Genomic DNA, 16,000 nt, shown 5'->3' with positions numbered 1-16,000 from the left:
GAGATCCAGTGTAGATCAAATATGATGGAAAAGAAGTTGAACTTTGATTAACACCTAAAAAATTCATATGGATTCAAGGTACTGTGTAGTTTCCAGATTTAATGAGTTTATAATACCCATAAAATCTACTTTGATGCATGTATTTATTACACAGAATACAGACAGTCTCTAAAAGTAAAAAAGTGTATTTGTTTTTCTAAAAGAAAGCATATCCGGAAAATGCAGATGAACTTTGTAATCGCATTCATCTCAGCATTAAAATTAAAAAGGTAGACTAGTCCTCATCTTCATGTTTGAATTAAAATTTAAAACAATTTTTAAATCCTTCCTTTAAAACCCCTAATGGAATGAAAGGAGTAAATCTGGTTGTGAATGCCGTTATGAATTTCAGAGTCTATTCCTGGTGATGAATTTTGGATGCTGTGTTTGAGCAAACTGTCATGCTAATGACATTCCTCAGTCTGGTGTCTTCAATAATAAGCAAACAGTTTTTAAATGTAGTTGATGGGATTTTTTTCTCTCTCAGACACCCTATGAGGAAAAACAGAATTCCCATTTACTTTCATGACCTCTGATTTAAAAGCAAAGATTGCACATTATTTACTACTGGATGATTTTCCTGAAATTTAATGAGGACTAACTACAAATATGACAGATGTAATTATCACAGTTTTATTCTGCACAGTCAGGGTCTTCTTGTGCTGTAATTGCAAGCCTTTCATTCAGCTGCCGATAGCAGTGTTATTATCGTAGTACTTTATGTTATTTCAGAGAGGAGGGAAGCAGATTTCTACCTCGCTTTTACTCTGCAAATTTATCCTAAGGACTCATTTTGCCTGGCCTCACGCTACAGTGAAATTAAAGACCTACGGGAAGAACTTGGACTAAATCTTTGCTGATTCTCCTCACCACTCCCAGCTGTGGTGAGGCCATCAATCTAACCCCCGTTTTCACAACATATTGGAGAGAAAGAAGGTCTTGAGGGGGGTAGCATTTTTTAAAAGGAAGAAGCATGTGGGCAGGTGGCCAGCTCATTGTCTAGTGCGGGGATTTTTTTACTGTGTACTGCTGCGCTCGTTTAGACTTAAGTTAAGGTTGAGTGAGCCCCAGCTGGAGACTGGACCAGTGACCCAGAAGCTGGAGATACCCAGCGACATGTACACAACTGGAAGCCTTCCTTTATGAAGCTCAAATATAATTACTTTACTTTACACTCTTCCCCTAACAGACAGCTCACACGCGCAGGGAGGAAAAAGCCTCTTCCAGTCAGTTCAGACTGCACTGATCCTGTGCTATTAATGCCCATCTTGCAGCTCACTACAATGCTCACTCCCAACCCAAGCCCTGCAAGGCGGAAATGCACCAGGAACATCACTGTATTGACATGATAATTACTGAGGTTATTTAAGTTGAAAGGCAGCAGTCTGAAGGAAAGAAATGGTAGAATTTTTCCAAGAGCGAATAAAAGCACACTTACTGGTACTCCACACCCATAGTACACTTAGAAAGATGTTGATTAAATGTGTGTCTGCTAACAGAAAAGATCTCAAATAAACAGCAGTAGTAATAGCATGTATTTTCATCTCAGGCTGCAATAACTGTACAACCACAGTAAATACTGCAGAATCAAGTGCCCAATAAGATATTCCAGTAGGCTTCTGAAGTGGGGAGAACAAAGACTTAATGTCTCTGCTACTCCTGTATTTTACTTCATTATTCAAAAACTATACCAGATTAACAAAAATGTTTACACTAACCTGAAGATATTTAATTTGTTTTGAAATGAAACAGTTTGCAGGGAATCTTTGCAAACTATGGGCTTGCAAAGTAGTGACTTCCTCCTACCAGTCTCCCACAGCATCACCTTCAGGAAACACACATTTTTCTATTGCTTTCAAAATACCAAAGTGACTATTGATTTAGTGAAACGAACTCACAAAACCATCTGGAGCATCTCTTTCCTTGGAATAACAGGTCGTCTACACAATTGTGGGCTGTGGCACTCCTTCCTAGGGTTCCTATCCTACCATGAAGAAGAGGAACTCAAGAGTTTCTCTTAATAGTTTTTCATGGCTATGCAAGATACCACATGTTTGTCCCAATCCAATGAAACACTTGTGCACCCCGCTTATCTCTGGGCATAGAAATATTTCTGTAAGAGATATAGAGACAACTGTAAGAACTTTTGCTTCATCAGTGTGACTTGTTTTATCGAACAAAACTCTTGAGTCTGGAAAAGCTACAAAAAAGAAATACCTTCTAACCTTGCAGAAGAAAATACGCTTATTAAGCGCTCAGTGGAAAGGCAAGTTTACAACCCCCTGTAAAACCATGACAGTTAAACCTGTAGAAGCAGAGACCCTCTGTCTGCATTAGCTTCAGGCATCCTGACAAAGCAAATCTCTTCCCAGTTACGTCAGTGGGGTACCTTAGTCCCGTCTCTCTACCCCCAGCACTACTTAATCTAATACTTTTCTCTTCAGTGTAATTAAGGGAATAGATACATTATAATCCAGAATTACAACTGCAACAGGCATATACACACATGCAAGAATTTACCCCTTCCCCAACCAAATTTGTGTAGTAAAAACAGTAAGGCTGTTTCTACACAGACTTTTGGGCACGTTGCAGAAGCCCATCATGGTTATTTGGTAAAAATACAGCATCTGTACTCCTGCCAACTTTGAACCTGGTTTAGCACTGTCTACAGATGCTGTAATTCCCCTTCTGCAACATGCTATAGTCATGCAAATTAGAACCAAGCTTGTACAAGAATACAATATCTCACTTCCAGTTAACACCTCCCACCCCTATGCTTGCTACAAAACCTCTCAGCTTCTACTATCAAATAAAGACTCGACCAACCACAACTCACTGAATGTGCCCTGAAGACAGGCAAATAGAGGGCTGAAGCCCTGGAGCTGGACCTCCACACATGACTTTACAAGCAGGATGCATATTCCCTGGAGTGCCAAGTTACTCTGATCTCCTGATCCTAGGGTCAGATAGAGCTTGGTCTAGTCAGAGATATAATTAAAAGTAGTCCAAAATCTGCTCTAATCTGTGAGTATCTATGCCTGTCCTCTAAAATGGCAGCTGGCAATCCCTGAAGCATGCAGGTGCTTTGGTTTCTCCTCTATACTAAGAGAAAGACAGAAGCATCCTGAAGATGTTTGTCGGTTTCTGTGTATTTTTTATCTCTTTGAAAAAAAACTTTTTTATATGTTCAAGAAAATATAGCTTTTGAACTCTGCTGAAAGTAACAAAAACAAAGCTTAGAGAACAGTTTCTATACAGTTGTGGGGATTTTAAGAAAAAAAAAAAGTATTGTCAACAACATTGGAAGGAAGCAGCCTGTAATTTCATGCTGTTGCAAATTGTCAGCTGCCTTGCCCACACAATGTGATTTGACAGGGAGAGTGATACTCCCCAGGAATATGAGCCAGTAATGGCATACACAGCCCACTGCAGTGATATCTAATTCTCCATCCTAAGTTCTTTCTCATAGTTTCCCTATAGTAACTTTTTAGTGCCTAATTAATGTAAATAAGAACCATGAGCAAAAGTGACTCCAATACTAGCAGTCTCATGAAGGTCAAGTACACAGTGCCTTCTTCCCTCTTCAAATGGTTATCATGACAATTCCATTAAGATGCTATGACAGGGCAATGCTACTGGCTCTACCATACCTGTTCTGTGTCTAAAAATGAAGACATTTTCTCCCTATCACCTTTCACAAACAAGAGAGGATTCATGTACAGCTTGCGTAGCGTGAGAAAGGGCAGCTATGCCACACTGGAGTATCTGGATACAAAAATTGGATTGACCTATTTCGCAGTTTGAATGAATACACAAGTGGTAAGGGATCTTGTTCTTGCTTTCAAAACAGCAAGCTCAGAGAATAACCAGGAGAGCTACAGAAACACCAAGCTATGCATTGGTAGGTCAGCTGAGGAAGAAAGGTAAGAGGAAATGTCACTTCCTGATGCAGAAGTTCAGAAGCCTGTGGAGCTCAGCTCTCCATGCCTACAGAAACCACTCCTCCTATGACTGTAGCTAGTAGGACAAAGCAAGAAAGAACAAGCAAGTTTTAACTCCTCAGAGAAGGAATAAGTGTAAAGGTATACTGTTAAATCTTATAATCTGTAATTTAATAATACCAAGTATAGAAAACCTGACAGTATTACAAGGTAGAATGACAACTATCTAGTGATTTTTTTTCTTAGTACATAAACTTTATGTAGTGATTTTTTTTCTTAGTACATAAACTTTTACATTGCATGCACATGTAGAAGATCTATTTCTCTTCAGTTTGAAAGGTCTGCCTGCAACATCACAGCTGTGAGGTGTTCACAACCTGAGGTTGCACAGCCTCAAGTTAGCATATTTTAACAACAAGGAAAGACAAGAACTCACTATTTTGATTATTTCTCATAGGTTGCCATACTTACAATTGGGCTAGCATTGATGTAGTCTGTATTGTCGTGGCTATTTTCACCTTTCAGACATATCCTGGAATGATCATCTGCAATGGAGAAAGTAGGAGAAGAAAGTTTCTATAAATGTATTCTATCCATTTTAAGTTAAACAATTCAAAGTCAGATTAACGTGCATTTCAAGACAGGCAAACGGTAAATATCAGAAAGGATATTTCCTTCTGACTCCCAGTCTAGCATAGCCTTGATACAGCCACAGCATCACAAACCAGATTTAGAAATGAAGCACTAAGATATTCCAGAGGCTGAGTATCAGAAAGCCTGCCTTCATGAGATGCACCATAATGTGCTACAACCTCTCATAGGAAAAAGGAGAATCTCTACTGCTCAGGGAGTTTAAAATTTAAACTATGCAAATCACTAGAAAAAAATACTCCTGTGTTTGCAGAGTCATGGAAGAAGTAAGCTGATGTACTTTGTCCATCTGGATTCTCTATAAAGGAACACTGAAGTACAGTCAAGAGCTGAACAGTAAGTGAATCTGTCCTGATCAAAGACCAGTGCTGTATGGTGCTATGCTAGTGATGTGGGGGGAACAATATGACTTGGAGATGATTGTGGGAGAGAGAAAATGCTGGTAAAAACTACAGAAAAAAAGTATAACTGGAGCACATCTAGATAACTTACACTGCTGGTAATGAAGCTAGTAAAGAAAACAGCAGCTCTGGACATAGGAGACTTACTCATGTTGTTTGCTCATTATCACTTTTTAACTTGTGTTTTTAATGGTGCTAGCACAATTATGTTTAGAGCTCATACACCCCAAACTCTAGTCCTTATTTTTAACTTCAGAACATATGTAACGTATGGGTTTTATTTGTCTGTATTTAGACAGTGACAATGCAGATGTCTGCAGCTCTTCCAGTCATCTAGACTCAATTTCTGCTAAGGGAAAAGAACTATTTCTATGTCATGAATCATCTCATCCTGATTTAGCTGTCTCTAAGAAGGCCAAATTGCACTCGAGAAGTGCCCGTTTCTTTCCATTGACTAAAGAAAGAAAGACCAGACCACATGCAGATAATTTATGCGAGAAATATCTAAGTCTTTACATATGAAACTCAAACAACTTGTACCTGATACAGAACTGGCACAATTTATACTTCTCAGCAAACCTACCCTGCACAGTGCATTGTGGTGAGAGGTCGTGGAGCTGCCCTTTCTGTAACTCTCTATAGCTGAACATGAATACTGATATTTTGAGATGATCTTTCCATCAATTATTCAAATAGACAAAATAAGAGTGCAGGATCACACCCAGTACCTCTCTGTATCTTGTCTAGTGGCCTGTGACATTACTCTTAACAGCAGAATTACAAGTCGGCTTTTGAAACTATTAAATACCAAGCATTATTTTAATAATAAAGAACAATAAATGAGCTATCAAACATTGTAAGTACCACACAGGAAAGTAGAGACAGGGAGTTTGGGCTCTGCTTAGGTTTATTTACCAGTAATGAATTCAAGTTCAAGATGTGAGCAAGACAAAGGTGTGCTTATGTGAGTGTTTATAGTCACTTAATCTCAACAGCAATATTTAACCCACCAATTTGAGCAGCCTTCTCTGGGAATAAGATTAGAGAACACATCATGTCAAATGAATGAAGAGCCATTCTTTTTTATTCACATAAAATTAATTCCTCTGGTAAGGTGTCAACACAATAGGAGGATAACGAAGATGAGAAAGGGAACATGTTCATGCACATTATTCACTTCCACCTTACTTTGGCATCACTGCACAAAATATCCAAACCATAAAAATGAACTTGTGACATCTGATATCTTGGGGCTACGCAATATTTTTTTATAGGAAGCTGAGCATTGTCACGGAGTGCTTGAAGAACTACAGCTCTGAAACCTCTTGGCTATGCAGGCGATATGCAGGTTGCATGCACCAAACGTGGTCTCTCATGTATCTTAAGCTAAGTAAGCACTCAGGATAAGCCCCATTCATTGGATAGCAAAAGTGTTTGAACTAATTACCAAAGAAAATGTGTGAAATATTTTCAGATGGATGAGAGAGAGAGAGCAGACAATGATTCATCAGTATTTAGCAAACAGATGTCAGTGTGACTCTCCAATAAAAGTCAAGTGTCAGATCAGTAACTTCAGAATCTTTTCTTTTTAAGACATAAGGTTTCATCCAGACCCTCTGATTTAGTGTGCCATATCATTATCCTGATGTCTTGGAGGGTTTATCAGAGGGTGAGACATGTTAAGTAGTGAAAAGGTGGTGAGACTTTTTATTTGCGCTCAGAAAAAAAAAAGTGTGCAAAAAAGGTTGTACATGTGTTTTCTGCATATATCAAGAGTTTGCACCCACGTGTGCTTCAGTTGCAGCATCAAGCATTCATATTGACAATGAACAGATTGTGCTTGTCTATGCCTGTTATCACCTCAAAGCTTCTAGGAACTAGCATAATAGCTCTTCAGAAACAGGCGGAAAAAGAAGAAGAAAAAAAAGAATACCATGGACACCAGTTTGTTATGGTAACAATAAGCAACTATGGGGAAAATGCTGAATGTACAATATCTTTTTTTTGTAAACTGCATATTGATTATGTTAGAAGCAAGGAAAGAGAAGCTGGAGAAACAGAAAATAAGAGGAAGGAAGTGGATGACAAAAAAGATACATAAGATGATTCTAAAAAGTAAGAAAGAAAGATGAAGAAATAGAGAGGGATGGCACTAAGGAAGTGAGAGAAAAGACAAATGCTGTTACTAACTACTGCAATCTGGCCAAGCTACAACTAGTCATCATTTCAAATATCTACAATAGCTACTGCTGAATGCTGATCTACTTTGCATTTGCTATTGCTCCAGCCAAGCCACAGTTAAAAGAAAATCAAAATGTATAGATGAATACGTGTGGCAGAGATAGGCTCCCTAAACAAGAAGGCTAGTATTAACCTATAGCTGAAGAAAAATAAAGCACAATGTTGTATTATATATATATGAAATATAAAGTATAAAGGATAGAGGATGAAAGGCAAAATATAAAGCAAATACACGAGTTTTCAGTATATAAAAACTCAATGCATAGACTGAGAGACCTAAGTTTTGATGTCTACACATAGACATTTTCATGTGGACTAAGTTACAGTTCACTGAGCTTGATTTAGTTGGTTAAATATGAACATGTCATACTGTGTGAGAAACTGTAGAGTAGATGAGACATTGCACAAGGATAACACATATGACACAAGACCTAAAGACTTGTAACCTATTGGACCAGCATCTGAAGCTCACACAGGATATACGAGGGCATCCTAGACCTATTAATTTCCCTGTAAACTAAATACCAACTTTTGGCCATCGCACATGTCTCTTGATGCCACTGCACTGACTAGCTCTTCACTGGCTGTAATGGCTGCTTTGACACCTGGCTCATATGGAGCAGGCTATATGGAGACACTTAAATTTAGGCATCTTAATTATGATTTCACAGAATCATGCCAGAGAACTTGATTCAGTGACTCAGTGTAGGTTTCTAGTGGTATCTGAGGTGCCCTTAGGACACTCAGGCTAGCTAGCTAGGAGGTCACAGGTCTCCCACAAACCCTGTGTTATATCTACTAGATCTGTGTGGTTACCTTGAATACTTTATGCATCTCAAATGGCATTGGATTCCTGTGTCTAAATAACTCAGTTGAGTGCAAAACATTGTATCTATCTGGAGTGCTGAATACTAGAGTACTATGTCATCTCACAGTGGCCCTGTGATTTAATGAAGATCTATCACTTTTGTTGTTTTTCAGATGGGGATTGAAAGCTTGGAAAAATGACTCACACCTTTTGTAATACCCTCGGTCTTTTGTTTCCTTTTAGTCAGATACTTCTGAAGGAACAGAACCAACAAAGGCTGGAAACAAGGCAAATGGATGACTTTGAGTTGTCTGAATCCAGGCGTCACAGAAGAGAGCGAATCTCACAACAATCAACCTGGAAAATTGGGCCTGGATCATCATTCTCTTCCTTCTAGTTTTAGACTGATATTTTTTTCCCCATACAAATCACTATACAGAACTACACTGAAGTAAGAAAGTGTAGAACTTCCAAGGAGCAAAAGTGGAACAGTCTGAAGACTGTGAAGAATCATAATTTGTTGTCATTATTTTGCCCATAGGTTATTTGCACAAAACGGAACTCTTCCTAGATCTGAACTGAAATCAAGTTAATTTATTGCAGAGCACTGTTTGTACACAGATAATGCATATGTCCAGGGCAAGTACTCTCTGCTCAGGTGTTCCCGTCCTTGGTGCACATGCCCTGGCTGTGCTCCAACTCCACACAAGCCTCAGAGCTGAGTGCACACTCTGTCCCCAAATGCTTTGCTTTCCTTTGGAGGAAAAACAAAGCACAAAGGTAAGCAAGTTGATGTAATATATGCCATGACCCATCAGCACAGCTATGGCAGACAGCTTTTGACAGATGTTCACCGCAAAAAGTTGTTTGGCAAATGTTTAAATTACCTGTACGTATCTATGGTATATATAAATAACAACATACAGTATTGACCATACTGAGTTGGTTGTATTTTACAAAGATGCAAGAAGAGTAAATAAAGTCTGGAAAGCTGTTTTTTTGGACACCAAAAATTTTGCTGCTCGTGTGTTCATACAGAAAAAACGGTATCCCATTGCCCTAAATTATAGCAGTCTGCCTGTTGACTGGATAAAAGAGTATATTATTGTTAATCTAGAAGGTCCAAGTTACTTCAATTGTTAGATTTTTTTTAACTAGTAACTAATTAAATGCATTGTCAAGGTGTTCTGCTAACAAGTTGACGGTGATTGAGAGCGCCGTCCTGCTACACCAAGTATTTTAAAAGCTGTTTCTAAATAGAGAAGATAGGTATAAGAGTAAATTATGATAAAATCATATTAAATATAATGTTAATCTAGAAATTATATCAGTTATGTAATCAGTAAAAAATAATATTGTATTATTTTAAGATAGGTTAAGAAAGGAAAATGAAAAGTAAATACAACATATTGAAGTTTCTTTGAAGCCTTCCTGAGATGGAATCGTTTACATGAATTGGCAATCTTGTTCTAACTTGTCAAGGTGATTATGAATATGCAAAGATTAAGGAAATGCTAACAAGGCATTACTCTGTGAGAATACTTTGAATGTAGCATAACAACTTTGTAGCCTATCAAAAGCATATCAGCTTTGCTTCTTCATTTATCATGAAGCAAATCTGTGACTTTTTTATATAGTTTTAATGTCAAACATAGTCAAAACTAAGTGGGCAAACTGGGCTCTTTCTCATCTCATTCTAATCTCAAGAGTCTACAATAATAATCACCTTATCAAAATTTAACATTGTTTAAACTCGATGCCACACTTTCCACCCATCATCAATATAGTTTTAAGGATAACAGGACAGCTGTTTACCAGTGCACAGCAACTTCAGCAAGTGAGGGTAGGTAATTTTGTGCAATTCAGTGAAAAAGGAAAGTTCCCCATGCACTAATAGCTATAATAGAAGTTTCCACATTGTAACAAAGCCAAAAAATATCATTTTACTCTTGTAAAAGTACTAAGGCATTTTAAATGTGCTAAAATACTTCTAATTAAAGTTTCAGATAAATTGCAGCCACCCTGTCCTTGTCCAAATACCTTCCCAGGTAGTACTGATTCAGTCTAGACTCAGTGATGGGAAGAACAGGCATAACAATATGCCACAGAAGAAGCAATGGCAGAGACTTGTCAACTGAAGGCTGATCAGTGTAGGCTGATTCATCCACATGGTACAATATGATGAAAAGAGACAGACTATCTTAGCTCTGAAAATAGTTCAGCTCTCTAGTGTGGCATGACACCCAAGCCAGAAATCTCTGCTCTTTAGCACTGCCGCAGCTATGTTACTTCTGGATGCAGAGCTAGAACGGTCTAGTCTGAGGGTCCCTATCTTATTGCCTGTTGTATCATGCAGACACATTTCCTACATTGGCTGAATAACCAGCATCAATTTCTGGCAACACCTGTAGCTCCCCTGCTGTCTCCAAAGCAGCAACCAGCAACAATCTGTCTTAATTTATGAGCTGGGACTTGGAATAGATTAAGATGGCCTGACTGTAAGTCCTCATTGAAAAGAACATTTTAAGCAGGAAGATTAGCTTGGACCAATACACATTATCATGGAACAATTTCCTATCATGTTGGCTAAATGCTACTTTTTCAGGATGCAAAAGAGCACAGAAGCCTTGCACTCCTTTCATGGTGACTTCTTTAGAACTTTTCAACAGACCTGATCCCAAAACACATGGAAGTCAGCAAACCATTGCTGTTGCAAGGCTTTTGAGCAGCACCATATTTACTCAGGAGAATTCATATTGCCGAACTACAGTACTCCTCTCCTATGCAGCAAAGTATTGCAAAAATAGCCGCTACATAAACAAGAGAGACAAACCCTGCTGAAGGAAATATGCAAAGACTGATGGGCTCAGTTACATTATCATGTACTTCCAAAGAATCTTCACTCTAAATCTGGCTCTGACATTTACTTAATGTGTTACCTGTCATTTCCCCATTACTAAAGGAGGAATAGTACTTACTCAAGGCTCTCATAGGGAAAATTAATGTTTTCAGGGCACTTTAAAAATTAAAATAGCTATATATGTTTGCCAAGCTACCCAGCTGGATTGTGGGCACACTGATTGAGAGCATTTTTGTTGCTGTGGTCTGTGCATATATTCTCAGTTTCAGTTTTGCTTCATTGGTTGCTTAATAAAACGTGTGGCCATAGATTACCGATGTAATCTATGAGATACATATATTTGCATAGGAAAAATATGTTGCTTTTATTTCAAGCTCAGAAAGGTGGCTGCTTACATGAAAGAGCAGATTCTAGGAATATAAACACTGGCTGACTTTTTTTTTTTTTCCCTATTTCTCTTTTTATCCTAAGCCTAGCAGAGAGAGAAGCCAGTTTGCAAGCTTATCCACTGAAGCCTAAAGGGGCTAATTCAGCACAGCTGAGTATCTGATAAACAGAGCATCTAGCTCTGATTATAGACTGCTGGTATTACCGTTGGATGGACATGATACCAACTTGTCTAAACACAAGCCAAACTTCTTTCAGTCGAATGGCTACAGATGCCACTCTTGTACAGAAAGTATATTCCAGCATTGAAAAGCACTCTGGCTGTTGAATTTCATGAGACAGCACAGCTGCAGCAGCAGTGCTATGTGACATAGTTGTGCATTTTTGTAACATATATGCAACATACAAGGAGATAAACAGTGACTGATAACAGGACATGTACCCAGCCCATTGTTGTAGCTACAGTTTTCTAGTACACTTATAAGCTACTCTGTATTCTGTTTATCTGTCATCTGTAGCTTTCGAATCACTGTGCAAAGGATATTTAGAAAAGTATCAAGAACTTAAACTACAGTCATCCAAATTAAAGTGTACATACATGGTACTACAGCCCGTGAGCGATTCTTCTGGATGTTTTCCTCCTGCTGTGCAATGGTGGTAGAATTTGGTTCAGCCTGATAAGCACACAGAGCTTCCCACTCTTTCTCCAGACGATTCTTGTTTTTCAGATGATCTTCCATGTAGGACTGGAATTAAAAGAATACTGTATTAAGCACTGATTTATCAGGCTGAAAACTAAGCTGAAAGGATGCATTTCAGGATGGAAAGCATGAGAATCCTGAGCTTTGGGGACAAAACACACTTAGTCTTATGGCTAATTAATTCACTTAAGAGTTAACTTCAAGCTTATTTGTGCTATAAAAAATGAGAACGCTAACATGTATCAGTGCTAACAGAGAAGAAATGCTTGAAACCCCTGGCTACTGAGCTTCAGGAGAAAACTATTTCTTCTTCAGCACCTAGAAAATGTAAGCCCAAATGTCTCTTTCATCAGGCAATGAAAAAGAAACAAAAGCCTGTTGATAAAAATTATTTACTACAACAGCAGCTCACATCAAACCTAAGGCTTTTAAAATTGAAGTTCAAGCACATATGCAAGTCACAACAACAATGTAGCTGTTGAGGAGGATTAAAAAATTGCCAGGCTGAAGTGTCATGGCTCAAGTACTGGATCATTAGGAACTTGTCTTGCACACGGACTGGCACAGAGAGGGCCCTGAACTGAGAATGTGTTATTAATTAATATTAATACATGTTGTTAAAGATTGTACCTGGCATTCAGTAAAGTCAACAATGTTAGGAGAAGCACCACCAAAGAAAAAATAACTGGCTGCGGCAGGAATGATGGCTCATCAGAGTACATTGGTTCAAGTCTTGACTTTTTGCAGATCTCCCAAGGCTAGAGATTCAGTACAGTGAGGGATCAGGAATTCAGTTCCAAAGGTTTACCAGAAGTGAACTAAAACTCTATTCCTTCACCCCATGGACCTGAAATTCATCCAGGCAGGTGAGGTGAAGACAGGAGAAAGGAGGAAGGGTGGTGAAAACCAGAAATCTTCCCCTCCCTTTAACATGAAAATTAAGAAAGTGATCACCTGGTACTGTAAGCCTACTTATACAGCCAAATTACCTTTCAGAGCCTGTCATCTTCTCCTACAGTTAGCAACAGAATAATGTCACATTACACCCAGTTCATATTTGTAAATTAAACTCCATACTACCGTTACAAGATAGGTTGAAGTTAACATCCTTAAACAGATTTAAAAAGGGACAGATTGTTTAGGGGACAGGCTCAGAGTCTGGAGGGGCATCAGGAGCAGAGCTGTGATGTTAGCTCTGGCCCTAACATCAATCAAAGCGGTTCCTTTGCTCACTAACTCACTAATACAGTCCAGTCTGTAGCAACACTTGTCTAGAAAAAGCTCCTGGAAAGGATTCACTGAAAAGCATAAAAAGCAGTTTGCTTAGAAAACCTTTTCCACAGACAATCTCTGTTATGTTGAATAATTCTTCCCAAACATGCTTTAAAGAAGAAAGGCTCTTATGCCCTCTCAGCAGGTTTAACAGAAGGTGCAAAAAGCTTGCAGCTTGTCTTCCGCCAAATGGGAGCTCTGCTAAAGCTGTCGCTCCACCGCGCTTCCCACCCGACTGGCGAAGCAGGATACTGCTCTCTCTTGCAGCTTGAACGGTTTTTTCGGTTACAAAAGAGCCCCTGACACAGCTTTGTTTTGTGCAGGGTTTGTTGGGTGTGTGCGTCTTTACATGAGATTTGTAAATCAAACCTGTTACTGAAAAGCAATTCAAGAAGTGCCGCTTCCAGAAAGGATATCTTTAAGGACATAGAAATACATTGCATTAGAAGAAAGGTTTCTAAAGGAGGTAAAAAATAGTGGTGGTCTAGATACAATCAAAACACCTACTGTGGGATTGCTTCTTTTCTATAATGAAGGAAGAAGCATCACAGTGGACAGAGCTATGACCTGACAGAGGGGGACCTGGGAGAGTTGCGCTGCCCTGTCATGTATTAGGGGAGCAGGTCAGCTAACACGTTTCCAGCCTCAACCTGCAAGTTAACAGGCGCAAACCATCCTCTGATAGTTTGCTTCTCCTTGCCAAAGGGCTGTTGCTACTGGGGAAAGGAGGGAGGCTAAAGATCCTGTTATTTTCCTGTAGAAAATCTGTGCCTGGATATGTATACTGAACATAACAACAACAACAACAAAAGATAATCACTCCTAAGCAGAGACTAGTTGGCATATAAGAATTTTTATGAGGCAAAGGGAAAAAATAGCAAAATCTTATGATACCACTGAGCCAAGGCTCCTGGCTTCAGAGAAGCTGTTTTGCATGCAGCAGGCAGAGATCAGGTAGTCAAGGACCAGCCTGTAGCATCATCCCATTTTAAACCACATTTTTGTAATCTGATTCATTTTGATGTGCCCATCACCAATGTCCCATTGACTTCAGGGACATTTTATGCAGTTACATAGATCTGCCAACAGTGAATCTTTCCAAAATACTGTGAGATCCATGAAGCTGTAGGAAAAGAGACACAAACATCTGATTCCTAAGGCAGGGCTGTATGTAGCAAGGAGCTTCCTGTTGGCTCCAACTTATCTATTTGATGATTTCAAGGACTCTATTTTAAAAAGAAATTTTATTTTCTTTTTAAATCGTCAAAAGTTAAGTTAACTGGATTGTTTTTAGTGTACATGAATTTTTAAATAACACATCTCTCTTTAAAGAGACATATTCTTTACTTCCTTTCTCAGGGAATTCTGACTGTAAAGAGAAATGACTGTTCAAATGAAAACACACTGAAATCTTTACTTTAACCAAACAACCACTTTTCATGTAGTTTCAACACCTGCATCGCATTGTCAGATTCACAGGGCACTTTCTGGCAGACTCTGAAAAGATGTTTGAATGTTTGAACAAACCCATGGAAGGCTCTGCACAATATGAACATCCGCTTTACACATGTTTAAAAAAGCTACCAAGAAGCTTGCTTTAAATCATTCAGGAGTCAGACAGTTCCTTCAGAGTTAAGTAATCTTTCATTTACAGGCCTTCAGAGCCCCCACGCTCATCCCCATTTTGCTAAACAGAAGCTTAGTGATTTTGAAACACTCTCTTGGGAGCTGCTGGATGTACATTAAATTGAGTGGAACTTCTGATATTTTAGAGATTGTATGTCTACTCAAATCCACTCCTTAATTAGGATGTTTTCACGAGACATTCTGCAGTGTTTGCCCGGTACAAAAGAAATTCATTACCAACATGTCAAACATGCACATGATTTTCCTTGTCCCAGAGCAGCAGGTAAAATAAATAGAGGTTGTCACCACTGTTATTGTAATGCTCTTCAAAGCCTGCTGGAAAAGGCAGGGGTCTGGTCTCACCAATATGTCTGTATCAAGACAAGCCCCATAATCCCAAGTATATACTATTATTTAAACAAATGCTGTCTGCTTGGACAGATCTCCTGATGTACTTTAAATTTCATTAAGTTAATTTTCCTGCCATGGGATTTCACCTGCAAGGACCACCAGTAGCCCAGTTCATACTTTCTCTTGTATACACAGATGAGATACTCTTGATACCAAACATGTTATGGGGATAAGGAGGATGCGTTGACATTATGCGGAGATGGGGGATGTGTTGTAAAATCTATTATTATTGTGTGAGACATGACGGTAATAAGACAAGAAATGAGCTTTCAGCCAGAGGATGAAAAACTGTCCCAGGGCCAATGAATCTCTGGCAAAGAGAACCAGTGCCAGTGGCAAATATTAAGACAGATTCAGTGTGCCTGAACACAGGCATGAAACAGAGCACAACATCCTGGCTTGGCTTTGGTAAAACTTCCTGAGCACTGAGTTGATGTTGTAATACGGTATCAAGCCACCTTGTTTTTCTTTATGCAAGGAGTGGCATCCAGAGCATGCTCTGTGACTAAATTAAGGTTAACAAATATGACAAATTCTAATTGTCTGGTCAATCTCCAAATACCTTCTTCAGAGATAGTATGGTTTGCATCTGTCAAGGTATTTGTTTTAAAAACACCTATTTTATTAGCTGATGAACAGCTATTACAAAAAGCATTTTTTTT

The 16,000-nt window shown here is 38.8% G+C and overlaps 1 protein-coding gene across 1 annotated transcript in view; it reads right to left on the bottom strand.

The window, feature by feature from the left end:
* PTPRN2 (protein tyrosine phosphatase receptor type N2) overlaps positions 1 to 16,000 on the bottom strand; it is a 664,155-nt gene that overhangs the window by 51,823 nt on the left and 596,332 nt on the right. Inside the window, exons 15-16 of the mRNA XM_042802176.1 lie at positions 11,927 to 12,074; positions 4,452 to 4,525 (exon numbers count right to left, since the gene is read on the bottom strand). Of these exons, the coding sequence (XP_042658110.1) occupies positions 4,452 to 4,525; positions 11,927 to 12,074 (222 nt within the window). The remainder of the gene's footprint in view (positions 1 to 4,451; positions 4,526 to 11,926; positions 12,075 to 16,000) is intronic.

This window comes from Tyto alba, unplaced genomic scaffold, assembly GCF_018691265.1.
Source record: "Tyto alba isolate M040663 unplaced genomic scaffold, T.alba_DEE_v4.0 Super-Scaffold_38, whole genome shotgun sequence".
In the NCBI taxonomy this organism is placed as follows: Eukaryota; Metazoa; Chordata; class Aves; order Strigiformes; family Tytonidae; genus Tyto; species Tyto alba.
The sequence above is the reverse complement of the archived record's forward strand: the minus strand, read 5'-3'. Positions and strand labels throughout refer to the sequence as shown.